At 42.2% G+C, this 17703-nt stretch overlaps 2 protein-coding genes across 6 annotated transcripts in view; both read left to right on the forward strand.

The window, feature by feature from the left end:
* LOC311494832 (adenylate cyclase type 6-like) overlaps window positions 1-8656 on the forward strand; it is a 30393-nt gene extending 21737 nt beyond the window's left edge. For all 3 annotated transcript variants that reach the window (XM_084554072.1, XM_084554074.1, XM_084554073.1), the window contains 14 exons: window positions 968-996; window positions 1204-1351; window positions 1466-1563; window positions 1659-1746; window positions 1858-1974; window positions 2909-3058; window positions 3231-3406; window positions 3607-3639; window positions 3726-3755; window positions 3838-3970; window positions 4575-4838; window positions 4983-5187; window positions 5341-5465; window positions 6716-8656. In XM_084554072.1, the coding sequence (XP_084410198.1) occupies window positions 968-996; window positions 1204-1351; window positions 1466-1563; window positions 1659-1746; window positions 1858-1974; window positions 2909-3058; window positions 3231-3406; window positions 3607-3639; window positions 3726-3755; window positions 3838-3970; window positions 4575-4838; window positions 4983-5187; window positions 5341-5465; window positions 6716-6844 (1725 nt within the window). In that variant the 3' untranslated portion in view covers window positions 6845-8656. The remainder of the gene's footprint in view (window positions 1-967; window positions 997-1203; window positions 1352-1465; window positions 1564-1658; window positions 1747-1857; window positions 1975-2908; window positions 3059-3230; window positions 3407-3606; window positions 3640-3725; window positions 3756-3837; window positions 3971-4574; window positions 4839-4982; window positions 5188-5340; window positions 5466-6715) is intronic.
* A 921-nt stretch (window positions 8657-9577) lies between these two features.
* galnt6 (UDP-N-acetyl-alpha-D-galactosamine:polypeptide N-acetylgalactosaminyltransferase 6 (GalNAc-T6)) lies at window positions 9578-17578 on the forward strand. 3 transcript variants are annotated; one of them, XM_084552668.1, is made up of 12 exons: window positions 9578-9686; window positions 10916-10950; window positions 11071-11579; window positions 12251-12423; window positions 13840-13989; window positions 14589-14823; window positions 14910-15027; window positions 15416-15616; window positions 15737-15868; window positions 15949-16050; window positions 16160-16318; window positions 16848-17578. In XM_084552668.1, the coding sequence occupies exons 3-12, from the start codon at window positions 11098-11100 to the stop codon at window positions 16959-16961; spliced, it is 1866 nt and encodes a 621-aa protein (XP_084408794.1). In that variant the 5' UTR covers window positions 9578-9686; window positions 10916-10950; window positions 11071-11097; the 3' UTR covers window positions 16962-17578. The 3 variants fall into 3 exon arrangements, with proteins under 3 accessions (XP_084408794.1, XP_084408793.1, XP_084408792.1); XM_084552667.1 differs by lacking the exon at window positions 9578-9686 and having other exon boundaries at window positions 10290-10950; XM_084552666.1 differs by lacking the exon at window positions 9578-9686 and having other exon boundaries at window positions 10290-11579.
* Window positions 17579-17703: the final 125 nt, after the last annotated feature.

The raw sequence follows: 17703 nt of genomic DNA on the forward strand, positions 1-17703 counted from the left end.
CTTTTCCACTCTCTCAAGTCAAATCATTAATATAATGTCTTAGTGGATCATGTAGCCTTAGTAATAGATACTGTCTTTCATGGTCCTTAAAGTGTCAGAGGCCCATTGTTAGGCTGCACATGACATACCTGAATAAATTACTCTCTGAAAATGGACAAAATCTTTAGTTTTTGTCACACTTGGAGCATGTGGACTACATGAAACCATATGAAACCATGGAGAATGGATTAACTTTAACTTCAATGACTCAGTCATCTCATTATCAGGTCAGAACCTGCTCGCTGCAAATGTAACACCATTGCTAGTGTGTTAGCTTGCTTACGCAACAATTGTGGCTAAGTACAGCCTCGTAGAGCTGCTAGAATGACTAACAGAATCTGTTAGAATACCCTCACACGCTCTCACACGCTCTCACACCCTCTAAATTTAAATATTAGATTGTGACAAATATGTGCACAAATATGGCACAAGCCTAAAAGAAACTTTGGGAATGTGAGAAGATGCATTGATCTGTTTGCGTCCAACAAACACAGCAGTCACCACAGGGCTCCCAGGGATTCCTTGTTCATCTTATACTTCATCTGATGAGGCTGCAGCTGCAGATATTTTCTCTCTCTCTCTCACTTTCTCGCACTTCCTCCCTCTCTCTCTCTCTCCTTCGCTCTCTCTGTCTCTCACTCTCAGTCTAATTTCCTTTTCTTTCTGACATTCTTTTCCTCTCCTCCTCCTTTTGTCCTCTCGATCTCAGAGGGCTTGAGCCCTAGGGGCAAAGAGGGTGTAATTTGAAGCCTCTGAGCATTAATTAAAACATCAGTCTGGCTCACAGGGATTAGCTGTGCAGATGTCTGAGTCTCTGTCTATTTTTCAGTTGCACTGTGGCTACATGATAGTGTCTCTTTTATTGCTATTTCTTTACTGCTTTTACTGCATTTTGCTTTCAATTTCATTCTGTTGTTGTTTTTCTCAGGGCATCGATGCGGCATCCAGCAAAGAAAAGTGAGTGTTTTGTCCCTAGTTTTTATTAGTAGTTAACTTTAGGGCCCACTGTTGGTTTTTATACAGTCAGATCCAACACAGCGCTAATGCCATATTAGCTCTGATTCATCCTACCTGTCACAGCAATAGGCCAGTTCCCTCACATGCACATTCACAGAGACACAGACACACGGCACACACTGACCTATTGTTCCATCTGCTTCATAGTCGCTGCGCTCAGGAGACCATGAACCCAGAGGATGAGGTGGATGAGTTTCTTGGACGGGCCATCGACGCGCGCAGCATCGACCAGCTGAGGAAAGATCACGTCAAGAAGTTCCTGCTCACTTTTCAGACCGCTGACCTTGAGAAAAAGGTTGACAGGAGTTTGAATTTCACCAAACTTCCCCATGAAATAAACTGAATTGGCTCTTTGTTCTCAAACTAGACTGCAGTGCGATTTAATTCCTCTTTGATTTTCTGTTCTCAGTACTCCAAAAAGGTTGATGATCGTTTCGGGGGATACGTGGCCTGTACGCTTCTGGTCTTCTGTTTTATCTGTTTCATTCAGGTTATCATTTTCCCAAAGTAAGTATCTCTCACTGAGAAGTTGCCTCTTCGTGTTATACTGAATTGCTGATGGGAAGTGTGATCTTAATGAGTCTGTTTCTTCTTTTCCACAGAACAACACTTATGCTTGGTCTTTACATCAGCGTCTTCATCATCCTTTCCAACATCCTTTTCATCTGTGCCATCTACTCCTGCATCAAAGTAAGAAAGGCCTCCACTCAGATAAGGGTCGTTATTACGTGTCTTCAGCCCACATCACTAATGACATTAACTCTCTCTTATCTCATCTCTTCCCTGCCGCCCGTGTTGAAGCTCTTCCCAGCTGTATTGCAGACAGTAACCAAGAAAATAGTCCAGTCTCGAGCAAACAGCACGCTGGTGGCCGTCTTCACCATCCTCCTCCTCTTCATCTCTTCTTTTGCTAACATGGTAGGGGCCGCTGGTTTTCATTTTGTCACGTTTGTGTCACGAAACAGTGAGGTCAGGGGAGATGCCTGCCTCAATTGCATTTTTCTGCCCTACCGTAAACGTATCGTACACGTCCTCACTTTTTAGATGTTGCTGATCAGATTTTTATTTATTTTTTATTTTTGACACATCTGAAGAAATTCTGCACCATCTTGGTTTTAAAATTAGACTCAATTTGCCTGAGGGGGCGCTATAATTAGAGGCTGCAATTAATCATAATCTGTCACTGTGACAGATGGGGTTGTAGAAATCTGTCTATTTTTAGTTATCATACTTTTTAACACCATATGGAACCACACTATAGTTACAAAAGGGTCACTCAGTTGCAAGCATTAGCATCAAACTACGCAAGAGAGTTTTCAGAATTGTGCTTGCCCGGTTTAGCAGCTGCTTTCTCTGTGTCTGTAATATTGTGCATTAATCAGTTTGCACATTAGTTTTACTAGTATAATATGTACCCACAGTAATTTTGTGTGCAACATGACTTTGTCAAAACAGTAACTAACAACAGGTCCAAAGGATTTTTTGCAGGCACCTGTCTGATAAATTGAGATGTTATTGGAACATATTTGATTTCATTCCAGAGCACCATTAGTTAGTCTATTCACTAGAAGGCACATATTTTCAAATGTAAAATGTCCTGTTTGGTGTTTCTCTTTAACAAAATTCTTTAATAACCTATAACTATGTGGTTGTTGTGAAAGATGTAACTGTTATTTGGAACAAAATGTTAAGCATCCATAAACATGGACAATGCAGTCAACAGTACTAAAAGGTTTCTGCTATGATTCAACCGGATTGGTGCATGTTTTATATCTGTATGTTTCTGTTTTCAGAATAACATGTGTGTCCTTCTTGCTGTTTCTTCCTTGTTTTTTTTTTGTTTTTTTACCAGTTTACCTGCAACAGACAAGCAGTGAAGGAGTGTGTATCCAAGCAGCTGAACACATCAGTGAGTCTCTGCCTGCTGCACAACCTGACCAAGACAGTAGAGGACGGTTTGACTCTGTGTTCCAATCAGACCATGCCCTGCCATTTCCCCGAGGTCAGCCCCATAACGTCTTATTACGTGTGTCATTTACGCGTGTTTGCTTTTGTGTATGCGCACAAGTGCAGGCGTGTGCTTGTGTGTGTGTGTGCGTGTTTGTTTTTCAGTGGGCATGAAGAGGATGTTTGAATATTCACCCTAAACCTTTCCTTCCTCCTCCATGCTGCAGTATTTCAGCTACAGCGTACTGCTGACCCTGCTGGCCTGCTCCGTGTTCCTCCACATCAGCAGCATAGGGAAGCTGGCTCTGATGCTGCTCATCCAGCTCACGTTCCTCCTGCTGGTGGAGTGGCCTCAGGTGACCCTGTTTGACAATGCAGACCTCCTGGTCTTTGTCAACAGCCTGTGAGTCCCCAGCCAGAAACACACAAACACATAATCTCACTCTTGTCCAATTTTCAACCTGAATACTTGAGCTTCTGTGTCACAATTCTCTGGTTCAGGTTAGAATTGGCCTAATTTATTACGTTAGGCTTCTGATTGTAAAAGACCTACTTTCTTATGTTAAGTCCTATTTTCTGAATATGTTCTCATTTTGTCCTCAGGGCATTACCACCTGTTAATGATTCCCTGCTTCTGTAAGTTGTATTTGATGTTTGGTAGTAACTCATCTCAGTGACTCATAATGGTTTGTATGCATGATGTTCTCTTTTCTATTTTCCAGATTTAGTTTCAATGAAACTGTGCAGCAGTGGTGAGTAGTTTTCACCGTGTGTTTTAGTATTTTTTTACTCCCATGCAAGACAATCATTCATAACTCTTCTTTCCCTCCTCAGCCCGGAGATTGTGAAGAAGGTGTCCCTAAAGGTCATGACCCCCGTTATCTTGACAGTTTTTGTTCTGGCTCTCTACTTGCACGGCCAGCAGGTGGAGTCCACCGCTCGCCTTGACTTCCTCTGGAAGCTGCAGGTACATGAATCAAATGTCTCATGTGTCAACAAAAGTTGTTGTTTTTTTCATAGTAGATATATACGTATGTCTTGTCACAGGAGGAAGTGCATGTGCTTAGGATAGGTCTGCAAAGGTTCTCAGTCGAGTCATGTTATATCCAGTGAGTGAGGGAGTGAGCAGGTTGAGAAGTTTCAACCACGTTCACACCTTGTGACCAGAGTCTCTGGCCGTTAATGGGAAAACAGGTTAAAAACAGGTTTCTCTTATTACAGCTAAGTACTTGGTTGTTTTAAGTGGGCACCACCCACAGATGTTCTTAATAAAACTGAAATAATTACTTTGATGAGTGGTGAAATGACTTCAAGAAACCCAGTCGCCCTTGTTCCAGCTTTGCTTTTTGGACACGGGGTTAGGAATAACATTAACAATGGCTCTATTCTGCATAAGCCAAGCCAGTGTGTCAGCGACGCAGCATCCAGGCTGACACTGAAGGAGCTGAATGGAATTCAACCATCATTAGATTTTTTCTCCCGCGACATAAATGTGTTCTGTGAATAAGGCCCACAGCAACAGTCACCTGACAGCGTGACTAAGCACCACAACTCTCCCTGTCCCTCCTCAGGCCACAGAGGAGAAGGAGGAGATGGAGGAGCTGCAGGCCTACAACCGCCGCCTCCTCCACAACATCCTGCCCAAGGACGTAGCCGCCCACTTCCTAGCGAGGGAGCGTCGGAACGATGAGTTGTACTACCAGTCATGCGAATGCGTCGCTGTCATGTTTGCCTCCATCAGCAACTTCTCAGAGTTTTATGTGGAGCTGGAAGCTAACAACGAGGGAGTGGAGTGTCTCAGGCTGCTCAATGAGATCATCGCCGACTTTGATGAGGTGAGAAAATTATGCAGTTAAAAATAAGGCAGGAAATATTTACTGGATGAAGTGTTTAAGATGGAAAAATTAGCTGTGGCTGAAGTGTTGTTGTGTTTTCCTCTCATTCCCTCTTCTTACGTACAATTGCTTACGTACAACTAGATCATAAGTGAGGACAGGTTCCGTCAGCTGGAGAAAATCAAAACCATCGGCTCCACCTACATGGCAGCCTCCGGCCTCAACGACTCCACCTATGACAGAGAGGGCCGTTCTCACATCCTGGCTTTGGCCGACTATGCCATGAGACTCAGAGAGCAGATGAAATACATTAACGAGCACTCCTTCAACAACTTCCAGATGAAGATAGGTAAGCCTGGAGGGTAGCGGAAATAGGAAATTATCTGATAATTTTTTTTGGATTTGGATTGGCTTTGGTTTGTTCGGTCAGTCAAAGGGGACCAGACATTTATATTAAGGTGTAACTAATATGATGTCTCACGGTAACATGGTTTGTTCTCAGGACTGAACATGGGGCCTGTAGTAGCAGGGGTGATCGGCGCCAGGAAGCCCCAGTATGATATCTGGGGGAACACGGTCAATGTGGCCAGTCGGATGGACAGCACAGGAGTACCAGACTACATCCAGGTACAGCACATGTCCTGGACTCTTCTCAGTAACTGCTCAGCAACATGTAAAGAAGCATTTCGCAATTTTAGTTATTTTTAAGGGAGCCGGCCAAGTCAGAATACCAATCTAGTTACTTATAAAATTAGCCATTGTGTTATTGCAGTATGAAAGAGTAGGTCACTTGCGTTTATTGCCAAATCATTATGAAAACAGCGTCCACACCTCAGTCACCATCGTCCCCTAATTTCGAGATGTGTATCAGTCCAAAGCAAATAGGTTTAAAAGTACTGTTCGTGGTGTCTGAATGAGAGCCAGTGCTCAGAGCTGATATCTATACTGCCGATAATATCAGCGCTCAGACCTTAAGGATTTAGGTTCAGACATCTAATCTAAGAAGAAGGCAGAAGGGCATAAGTGGCCTTGAGCAGGAATTCTGGTCAGCACAGGACATGCTGTTCTCTAGCAGAAACTAATGTTCCTCTGTGGGAGGACAGAAAGCTAAATTTGAATTCCCTGCAGAGGCCAATGCGAGTACCACGGTATTGTTTTGTCCAGCGGTGAAAAGACTTTGCATGTCCGTCTGTGAAGTAAAACCTCATTCATAGGTGCATAGTAGATGGTGACACTTACTTGGAAAGGTGTGAGTCACACCAAGCCTGGATGTTGTGCTGCCCCCAAAACACATGCATGAGCTGGCTCCCTGAAAGATTAGTCAGGACAGTGCTGCCATCTCTTGTACAGAGTGTGTTACTGCAAATCAGCACACAACACAATATAAAGGCTATAAATAGCAGGGTTCAGCTTCTAAATGATGAATCAATACGTCTATGAAATACAATTAGAAACAAGGAAAATTATCCAGATAATCAATTGTTATGATTGCTGTTGAACCATTTTCCTGTTAGTTGACCGGTAGATACATACATTATCTCTAAAGTACTGCAAAGTGGCCTTCACATTGTCCAAGGCAACATTTTGTGGAGGGTGTCTGAGGAACAGTTTAAAACTTGAGCCAAGCAGCAGATCCTCTAGTGTGATTTTTCAGCATTTATCATTTGATCCTCAAAATATGCAAATTCATTTTCTGTCAATTTAATAATAATTCAGCACAGATAAATATATATATATATATATATACAAAAAGTTTTACTGTTTATGTTGTGGCTCCGTAGTAGTTCTTTAGGCCGATATTGAGGGTGACACTGCTTCTCTTTAGAAGGGTTGAATGTCCCATATCCTGAGTGTCAAATGTCCGTGTCCTTTCTTAGGTGACCACAGACTTGTACCACGTGCTGGTCAACAACGGATACCAGCTGGACTGTCGAGGTGTTGTGAAGGTGAAGGGGAAGGGGGAGATGACTACTTACTTCCTCACCAGCGGTCCCCCGGGCAGTTAACGACAGACAAGGCGACCGCAGAGTGACTCCCACTGCACTGATAAGGCAGAGACTGAGTGGCCAGTTCGGCGATGAGCACCGGAGCGCGGTGAAAACACACTGGGGACGGCCAACAGAGACGAGTCTGTATGTTGTCACGTACTCAGATGCACACATGTAGGGCGTTGTCCATGTTCGAAGGCTTTTTCCCAAGCTGCCCGAGAGATAATGAAGCCCAGTTGCCTTAGGACAGAAGTGGCTATGCTTGTGTGTATGAGCAATAGTACAAGTATTTCATCGAAATATATTTCAACAAAACTTGTTTCATAAAAGAAAATATGCAAGGACAACATGAAGGATGAAAATAACCAAAGAACAACTGTCTGATCTGAGACACACTGATGATTCTGTTGAAAGCTAACAGTAACCTTAAGTAATTTATTCATCTTTTGTGAGCAAAGGCCAAGGTACCGTCGCTGTCGTCGACAGGGATGAACACTTATTTTGTTGTGGACTTATTCATGAAGGAGAACGCACATATGCACACACAACGCAGACAGAAAACACAACGGCCTTGGTTTGGACTTCTGTGTTTCTTATCAGGGCCTTCTTTGTTTCTTCCAGCCTGTGTTAATCCACAGTCTGGACACGAGGCTGTTTTGTGGTTCACTCAAATGTACGACTGAACACTCGCTCCCTGCAATGTATTTTTGGTTCAAGCCAAAAAACAAGAAGTATGAAATGAAGGAGGGACAGTTGCATTAGTGTCGCGGAACTGAAGAGAGATTGTCACACTGTTGTGAAACATTTTCTACAAGTGTGTGTGTGTGTGTGTGTGTGTGTGAGTACTGTGTGTGTGTGTGTGTGTGTGTGGGAGTGAGCACATGTAAGTGAATGCTGATCTTTATCCATAAAGGGGCATACTGTAACTTTTCACTGTGAGGTTTTTATGATACTGTATGACAATGCTTTCTCGCCAAACTGGTTGCTGCAAGGCATGTTTTATATTATTCTTTAGAGTTGTGTGTCCATTCCTGATATATATATATATATTTTTGTGTGTGCGTGTGTGTGTGTCAAAATGATCATTTGAAGAGAATTGTGTCTTCTGCGCCTTTTACTGGACTGTGATTTTGACTGGTTTCATTCCAACTGAAATAAGCAAAAGCCTATGAAATGTATGTTTCTTTCTCTTTTTTTTTTTTCCTCATTTTTTGGGATTGTGTTACAACAAAGTTAACTGGGTTCCTGACTTCTTCGGGATTAAGTGTTTGCAGAAATTCTTAGTCTGCTCTGTATTGCCTTGAGATTATGCAGCTCCAAGGTCGGCATAATTCATGGACCAATATTCACAATTTTACACGACAGTATTTGACCCTATTTCGTATTTGGCACATAGAGGCTTGTAGCCCAACCCAAATTAGCCATTTGAATAGTCATATGAATGTATGTAATGATGAGTAGTTCTGCCCACCACAAGACTACTGGGGAAACCACTATGTGCAGTGCCTTTGGTACTGAAGAAGTAACTGAACCATTTCACTAGATGTCAGATTGATTGGAGTACATGTTTTTTTTGAAGGTGAAGGAATATTTTAAGCAAGCTTTACACTTAGTGTTGACACGCTCACTTCTCTGTCTGAGTCCAAAAATTGATTGTGCCTTCATAGGCTACAAAAAAGATCCTTGCCTGTCCCTATTTTACCTTATGAAGAAAGGTCAATAAACACTGTTGCATTTTCTTTAAAGGAGTTTAAGAACTAGTGCAATGATTCATTTGATTAAAATCCTCCCCCGGATAAGAAATCAATAAACGTCTGTTTTTGCATTGATTATGTTTCTCTGGTTTGCTGTTTTTGCCGTCTCAAAATGATGTGATGCTCTCTTTGTTAGATTTAATTTAGATATCATGTCAGTCAGCTGCCTGCAATCAAGATTTCTCCCTTTGACAGTAACCTGAGAGATGCGTCCATCTACGTTTCTGAATAACTCAGTCTTGGGTTTCAGGGGGGAGTGATACAGGAGAGAGTATTTAATTGCTTGCACATGAATAATGAATTTCTGTTGAGGTAATGGCAATGTTCACTTACAGCACTCTATGCTGAACATTAATTAAGTGACATAAATTCCTCCTAATCCCTGATGAAAAAGCACTAATGTCCCCACAATGGATTCCTGACACGGGGACATCTGTACAGAATAATGCAACCTAGCACAACAGTTCCAGCATAAAGTGGACTTTTATGACGCTTGAAAAGCTCATTATTTTACACACTGTCACACAAAGGGTGTTAATTCACTTATATGTTTAGGAATTTAGGTGAAACATAGAGCTGGTTTTATATTGTGCTGCTTTAGATTTGAAAGTGTTTTTAATATTCGGACCCCTCTTGCTTGTAAATGGAACAGCCATATCACAGTATCTTTAATTCAACGTCCATTTGGATCTATACAATGATACAAAAGTAAAATTATAAATTTTGCAAATAGAGAAGATATTGCAGAACTGCTGAAAAGCCAAATGTACAGGTTTTCTTATAAAGTGGCCACCATTATTACATATGTTGGCCAAGACTTATTTATTGAAAGAAAATAAAATCGAATTAAAATACTAGAACATAATAATAATAATGTTTTTTTGTTTGTTTGTTTGTTTGTTTTATGTTATTTTTCCCCACTTCCGATAATCCAGTGTTCGTGCCTCTGTTTAACAATGCACGGAAATAACGCGAGTCTAGCACGCGCTCGGCCAGCAGGGGACTCACTCCAACTAATTATTTCAACAAATGGCACCTGTTGAGTTGAAAGCAAAAGCCGGGACTCCGGTTCTCGCCGAGCACCAGTTTGACAACCTCTAAAACGGGTAAGTCCGAAACGCGCTCCCATTTTCACTCCTCACACACAAAGCAGGGAAACATCCAGTCAGAGAAAACAGGTGTAGACGACAAGTGTTAAGTCAGTTGTGGGTAAGTGGCGGCATTTCAGAAGGTGTAACCTCGTTGATATCCACATATTATCAGCGTCGCTAAATGTTCGCTTGTGACACTGGTTTCCGATTTGTCTCCTTCATCTGTCAAATAGGCCTATGTGATTTGTGGATACGCCGCGGCTTCCTCGTGTCAGGCTTTGAAGAGCTCTAGCCTACTCGTAGTGCTTTGACTTGTGAAAGCAGGATATTCGCAGACAGCTCTTCCTCTTTCATTTTGCTGTAATGATTTCAATTTAAGGCCTCTGCCATTTGTCTCTACTCAGCCTCACATTGCCCTCAGCCAGTCTGCTTGTGATGTTATTTCAAGCTGCGAACCTGTTAATATTAATTTGGAAAAAGGATTAACCTGCCTTCTCCTCTTCCCTGACACATACCTTTATTTTGACAGTCGTACATATGCCCTCATAATACTGATTTAACTTTGACAGTTATGTGTGATTCAGTGTTTGTTTTTGTTTTTCTTCTTCCCACTATCCTGGGGTTGTTTCCCTTTACTGCAACACCACAAGAGTGTCCTCTTGAATCAATTATGAAGGCGCCTGGCTTGAGAATAAATTAAATTAATTATGACCAAGTAAGAGTGAGTCTGAACAGTGATCACCTACAGACATGCAGACGTCCTGCATTTGCATGATATCCTCTTTCACATAGCAGGAAACAGCCTTCCATTGTGCCATGTCTGGGTGAAGTTCTGGCCTGTCATGCTCCACGTAGCAAACACTACTTCCTGTTGCGGAGTGATCAGCAATGATGAGGTGTCTTTCAGTGAAGGTGTCTTTCAGGGCAAGGCATTGCGTGTCACTTATTAACTGGCATGGGAGTGTAACGGTCCACGTACTGCCCCTTGTGTCCTATATGACTGTGGCCAGGACAGGTGAAATCAGGTGTTTACTGAGAGGTGTGGTGTGTTTGTTCACACTCGCCTCCTCCCTGTTCTCTGTGCCCGCCCTGTGGGACTGTTCCCTAAAGAGAGAAAAAGGGAGGAGGAGCGAGGTTGGCTAGATTACCAGCTGCTATGACACTTGCAGGGACGCACAAACAGGTTTGAGGAATTTACTCCTGCTTTTCTTCATTTTTATTTTTATTTTTTTTTTCAACTTCAGGAATTACTCCGTGAATGTCTAGCAATTAACGGCAGGTAAGGCTCACAGTGGAGTGTGTTTTGAAGTAGGTTAAAACCCTAATGTTGCAAGCAACCAGTAAGCAGCCAGCTTCTAGAGACTTTCTCTTTTTTTTTTTTTTTTTTCCTGTTTTACAGCCTTCAGATCAACATCCATTCTGGAGCATGCGTCTGTTTCTACGCCGGCGTATGTCCCCCCTGAAACTGGTGCTCCTGGGGGGGACTCTCTTTATGGTAGTCCTCGTTGTTCTCCAAAGGGATGTTGGTTCTTCACCTGATGGGGACCCCTGGTTGCAGGATCTGGTGGTCAAGAAAGACAAGGTGATGGTCATGGTCCGAGATGCCGTCAACAACATGGGCTTCCAGATTGGAGCTCCACAACCACGACCAGTAAAGGAGCAGGCCACCCAGGATATCAACTGCCCTGCTGGCTTTTACACTATGGCTGAGCTTAAACCTTACCTGGAGAGACCACCCCAGGACCCCAATAGCCCCGGGGCTGACGGGAGAGGATTTGTAAAAGACAGCATGACCCCCGAGGAGGAGAAGGAGAAGGAGGAGGGCATGACGCGGCATTGTTTTAACCAGTTTGCCAGCGACCATATTTCGCTTAGCCGTGGTCTTGGGGATGACACGAGGCCCACAGAGTAAGAGCACTTTCACAGAATGACTTCTCATACTTCTTACTAGTCATTTATCATATTTATTTGAAATGCACTTTTCAAATCAACATTACAAAGTGCTGCGCATAAAACAAAGTTGATGGAAACAGAACAATTAAAAGATTAATTAAGAATTGAATTAAAAACTCAAGTAATACTTATTGTTTCACTGTGTACACAGGCCAGACAGGAGACTACGTCTCAGCTGAGGTCATTCCCAGGGAGATAATTTATTTACATGCATTTTCATATTGTACTAACCATTTTCCTGAAAAACCACTTGGTTAAAAAAGCTAATGTGACTGTAACCACTAATACTGAGCATGGTACGATCAGCACGCTGTGTCCTGGAAAGCTGGAAGCATGCATGTTTTGAATATGTCCATTCACTGTAAACATTTGTCCGACTTGATATCTGCATAACGCGGTTAGGCCTTGAGATATTTGTTTTTTTTCCCCAGTGGCTTTTAAAATGAGCTGACGAGTCACGAGTGCTGCACACAAAGCCATTTAAGTGAACAGACCTCGAATATCTGCAAACAATAGTCTGTTGTACGCGGTGCTGCAAGGCCTTCATTCATTTCATCAGATATACCTCTCACTCTCGCACGCCTCTTTGTCTGTCTCTGTTTTGTGGGGTGGCTCACCTTGCCCAGGTGTGTGGAGAGGAAGTTTCGTCGCTGTCCCCCTCTGCCTAACACCAGCGTCATCATAGTCTTCCACAACGAGGCTTGGTCCACGCTCCTCAGGACGGTCTACAGCGTCCTGCACTCATCTCCTGCCATCCTGCTCAAAGAGATCATCTTGGTAGATGATGCCAGTACTGCAGGTATGAAAAACATGAACATGCACTGCAATGACCAAACGGACTTTGCTGTAGTTGTATGTGGCAATACAATGAAGGGTAGAGATCAGTTTTTAACACTTCATTAATTGCTATTACTGCTTTTAATCAGGTAATGAATGAAGAAGGAATGTCAGGTGCTGTTTCAGTGAAGTGAATGCAAACATTAAAATTCACAGATAAGCAGAGTAAATAAAGAAATGAGAGAAACAGTATACCACCGCAGTAACTTCTGGGCCACGGTTGATGCAAACACAATATTTAATTTTGCTGCAGTGAAGACACGGTTTGAAAATGCACTAAAGAAAACGACTAGGAAGCTCTTGTGGTTTGTGTAACATGAAGCAGTTGCATAGAGACTAGGGCTAATATAGAATATATGTCAAGCTTTATATGTAACTTATTAATTAAATTGACCTTCAGAGTTTTTAGGCCAGCATTCCAGACACTACATAAGCTTTGATAAGATAAACCAGAACGCTGTTTGCTCAGGATTTTAGCAGCTCGCTCACACGATAGCAACAGGTGCAGTTTTCGCAAATACAGAAGCTGTTGATGCTTCTCAGCGAGGGTAGCATGCAGGGAAACAAACAGTTTTTTTAGTGTCATAAATGCGTATGACCACAGGGATTGGCACTGTAAATACTGATGGCAGAGTGAACGAGAATTTAAAGCGGCAGCAAGAGGCGGAGTTGGCAGAAGTGACAGAATAGTTGTGAAGAAAGAAGCTTACTTTAAACGGCCTGGGTGCTGCTTTGTTAGATTTTTATTTTATTTTTTATTTGTGCATAAGGAAGTGTTTTACAATCGGCGCTTTTTGCATATTGTGTGCATTCACTGGAAAGACCACTTTGCCTTCATTGACATGTTCAACCTGTTTTATCACTTTAAACACATACAGTTGCATTTGACATCAACTTGCAAGTTGCACGACTAGAGACAGTCACGCACACTGCCACATGTATCATCAAAACCTCTATTGTCTGCGGTCTATTATCTGATCTTGAAAAAAAGACTCTCTAAGCCAACGTGCTGTGAGGTATTTACTCATTTCCTACAGTACTAAACATGTCTTTGGACCACCAGAGCCACTGCTTACTGTTCATGACACGTGGTCGATTCACTCAGATCGAAACTGACATAAAGCGTGCCGTTCATTGTGGGCATAATAGCTATTAGAGGGGAAGTGTGACCCAATTTTACCAGTAACATTTCCTCTTCATGTTTCTATTGCCGCTGGTCTCCTCAACATACTTTTCTTTCTTTTTTTTTGTCTCTGTGGCAATGAGGTGTTTCAAGTCTGTTGCACTGACTACACATCATTGCAGCGTCGGAGCTTGCCAAATCCACCCGTTTGTTAAAAGTAAATAAGACTCACATGGTGGTGTCTTATCGTCGCAGAGCACCTGAAGAGCAAACTGGAGGAGTACGTGCTTCAGCTGAAGATTGTCCGTGTAGTGAGGCAGCCCGAGAGGAAGGGCCTCATCACAGCCAGGCTGCTGGGTGCCGGTATTGCTCAGGGTGAAGTGCTCACCTTCCTTGACGCACACTGTAAGTAAACACACTCATCCAAACATAGCAATACAAAATAGTCATTTAAACAGCTCATTTTACAGTCAAGGTTAAATAATATATTTCTAAATATTTTGTTTTTGCCTCATGGCGACACGACATTGAAGTATTTTGTTTAACGTAGTATTTAGATTCATCCAGTTATCCACGTTTTGGGAGTATTTGAAACCACTCTTACACATTATACTTTATCAGTCCGTTATTAATACTTACTACAGATTAATTTATTAAATCTGAATATATTTAACAGCTCGGATGTACTGGAAAATCAGAGTGGTTAGCATGCTTGAACATACTTAGAAAATGATTAAGGAGCAAGGGAGAAAAATCCTCTACTTGTGCTCTTTTTATGCTGACTCACAGTTTTCTTTACCTGCCTACTTAAACCCTCTTTACATATATTCAAACTAAGATGTATTTGAATACAGTCTTGACAAAATTGGCAATACTGGTGTGAAACAGTACACCCATTAAAATAACCTATAAGCCCACAGTTAATACATTTGCAACCCGCTGTTATCTGAAGCCTGTTTTTTAAGTAATAAAAATATTATCTCTGTCCCTCCTTCTCTTTTTAGGCGAGTGTTTCCATGGTTGGCTGGAACCCCTGTTGTACCGCATTGTTGAAGAACCCACTGCTGTGGTCAGTCCAGAAATCGTCACCATTGACCTTAACACCTTTCAGTTCAGCAAGCCTGTGGTCACCAACCGTGCTTTCAACCGAGGCAACTTTGACTGGAGCCTGACCTTCGGCTGGGAGCCCATCCCCGAGGATGCAAAGAAGCTGCGCAAGGATGAAACCTACCCTGTAAAGTAAGAAGGATCACGCAGGTTTCACTGAGAACATCCTTAATCATTCAAATGCCTAAAGCTTTTATTTGTGCCCTTGAAATTTTCAGAACGCCTGCTTTTGCCGGAGGCCTCTTCTCAATCTCCAAGAAGTACTTTGAACACATTGGAACATACGATGACAAGATGGAGATCTGGGGCGGTGAAAATGTGGAAATGTCGCTCAGGGTCAGTCTTTTATGTGTGCTCAACACATTGAATCTGCGTGAAACGGGTAGCGGAGTGCCGTTTGTTTCTGCGTACTCGCATGTTTCCTGTGAAAATACAATGGCCTGAGCGGAAAGCTGAAGCAGGCAGTGCTGCTGGTGAAGATTAGAGTTTTTAAGTGTTTCATTTGACTCCAAATACTCGATGATTCATCAACATTTCTAAATCATTTATCCGGAAATTACAGACAAAAATAGCATTATGAATACTGCTGAAACGCCATTTTTGTCACTGTTAGGCCAGATACTAGGTGATAAGACCTAGAAAGAAAATAAAAATGTGGACTTTAATCAGTGATTATCATAATAAAGTATGAATCCTTGCCACCTGTGTCATATGTTATTCCCAGGTGTGGCAGTGTGGGGGTCAGCTAGAGATCATCCCTTGTTCTGTGGTGGGCCACGTCTTCCGCACCAAGAGCCCCCACACTTTCCCCAAGGGCACAGAGGTTATCACACGCAACCAAGTGCGCCTGGCTGAAGTCTGGATGGACGACTACAAGAAGATCTACTACCGCCGCAACAAGAATGCTGCAGTTATGGCCAGTGAGGTCGGTTTTAACTGTATAATGGATGCACTGCCATTTATCACCCTTCTTCCAACACACTTTTGCTTGTTTGTTATGATGCCTTGTTAAAGTTTTTGATGCACTTCCATTTCACTGTTGTAGAATAAGTTTGGGGACATCTCTGATCGCCTGAATTTGAGAGAGAGGCTTCATTGCAAGAACTTCACCTGGTTTCTAGAGACAGTCTATCCAGAGATCTTCATTCCAGATTTAAACCCAGAAAAATTCGGAGCGGTGAGTCCATTTTGTGAACGACAATGCACGTGTCTCATAACTGTTGCTGTATCTTAACTGTGTGTCTGTGTTTGCACCAGCTTAAAAACTCAGGGTCCAGTACCTGCCTGGATGTTGGGGAGAACAACCAGGGAGGTAAAGCAGTGATCATGTACCAGTGTCACAACATGGGAGGCAACCAGGTAAGCAACGCTGACTCTACAAATGTGAAACAAAGAGTTTGAATTGAATCTTATTTGACGACCTCAACTGATGGCAGTTGTGTTCTAACTGGATTATTGTGTACTACAGTACTTTGAGTACTCGTCTCATAAGGAGCTACGTCATAATATTGGAAAGCAGTTGTGCCTTCATGCCACAACCCAGCCGGATCCAGTGAAGATTGAGCTGTGCCAGCGGAAGGGCAAGGGAACCAGTTTGTCTCCACAACAGGAGTGGGTCTTTACAGAGGTGAGTAGCAACTGACGTCTGACTTACAGCAAATATTTGATATTTGCTCTTGTACGCTTGTTCACTTTCAGGATGGATAGCTCTGCCATCTGCTGAATTTAAAGCCATAGCTATTTCCATAATGACGTGAAAAGCTTCCTGACGCTGGTGGACATAACGAGGCTGCTGGACAAGCGATGGACAGTCCAGAATCAGCAAAGAAATATTTTCTCCTTCCTGCATCTTGGATTTTGCACAAATTAAACACATCATTAGAAATTGTGTCAACTAGTGAGCGTCAGAGATTGTGCTAGTATAACGTTACAGCCTTCCGAGATATTTGTTTCCTGTGTATTTGGTAAGCTACCTACCAGCTATAGCGTTATATGTACTAAATCGACTTGAACGCAGTCTTCTCATCAAAGTTTGGGCCAAAAGTCAGAATAGGGTATGTCCCAGGTTATTTAATCACCCTGTGTTAAATACATATAAGTATGTAGTGAATGTATTACTTTGAGCTTTGGTATTGATTCTTTGTGTTGCTCTACAGGAAAATCTTCTAAAGAATCCCAGCAGTGGAAAATGTTTACAGCTGAAAGGAGGCCAGGTTCATATGGACTTCTGTAATGCCGCTGATCTCTTCCAGCACTGGACCTTCAGCTGACCTCCTGGTCTGCTCATCTGGTGACCTGTAGCACTTTGTGTCCCACTCCGCATACTCAGCACCAAAGAGCCAAATCAATTAATTAATCCAGCAGGATTTGCCTCTGGAGCTTTGGGCGTTTGGCAATACTGAATGGACAATTAAAGATGGAGGACAAAGACTGTCACATCTGCTGAAGACACTCTGGTGGGTTCTAACTGATTTTTAAGTTATTTATGAAGTGAACTCAGGAAAGACATTTGACGGTGATTGTCGATCTTCAAACGGTGTATGGATTTTTGTTGTAGGAGTGGCAGCTTGACCATGACAAAGGCTGTCAACTGTAATGACCTTAATCTCACTGGATATACACTCCAGCTTGGAAAATCTTTTTTTTTTTTTTTTTTTTTTTTTTTGTCTGTCAGTGAATGTTGAAATGTGACAATATGCACTCACCTCAGAGTGTTTATTTTTTAATAAAAATTCTTTGTGTCAGATAAATGATCATTTATATGGAATGTATGATTAATATTTATTTTTTATCAATGTAAGTCTCTCCAAGGGTTTCGGAAGTAAAATATATTGGAATTTCAAACATCTTTGGTCTGTTATGGTTCATTTCTCCTCTTATGTTTTAGCCCAGTTAGAGCTGGTACTGATTTACGAATAGCTCTGTATCTTGAAGGAATTATTAACCAAGACTCTTTGCTGTGATTGCTGATGTTGCACAAAATAAATCATTGGTATTTAAAACCACAGTAGC

Source organism: Chelon labrosus (assembly GCF_963514085.1).
Source record: "Chelon labrosus genome assembly, chromosome: 10".
Lineage (NCBI taxonomy): Eukaryota > Metazoa > Chordata > Actinopteri > Mugiliformes > Mugilidae > Chelon > Chelon labrosus.

Excerpts from the sequence above, each read along its gene's own strand:
- galnt6 (XM_084552666.1), top strand. The coding sequence starts at position 10,996 with ATGTTGCAAGCAACCAGTAAGCAGCCAGCTTCTAGAGACTTTCTCTTT. Across the intron at positions 15,869-15,948 it reads ACCCAGAAAAATTCGGAGCG|CTTAAAAACTCAGGGTCCAG; the intron begins GTGAGTCCATTT and ends TGTTTGCACCAG. Across the intron at positions 16,319-16,847 it reads AGGAGTGGGTCTTTACAGAG|GAAAATCTTCTAAAGAATCC; the intron begins GTGAGTAGCAAC and ends GTTGCTCTACAG.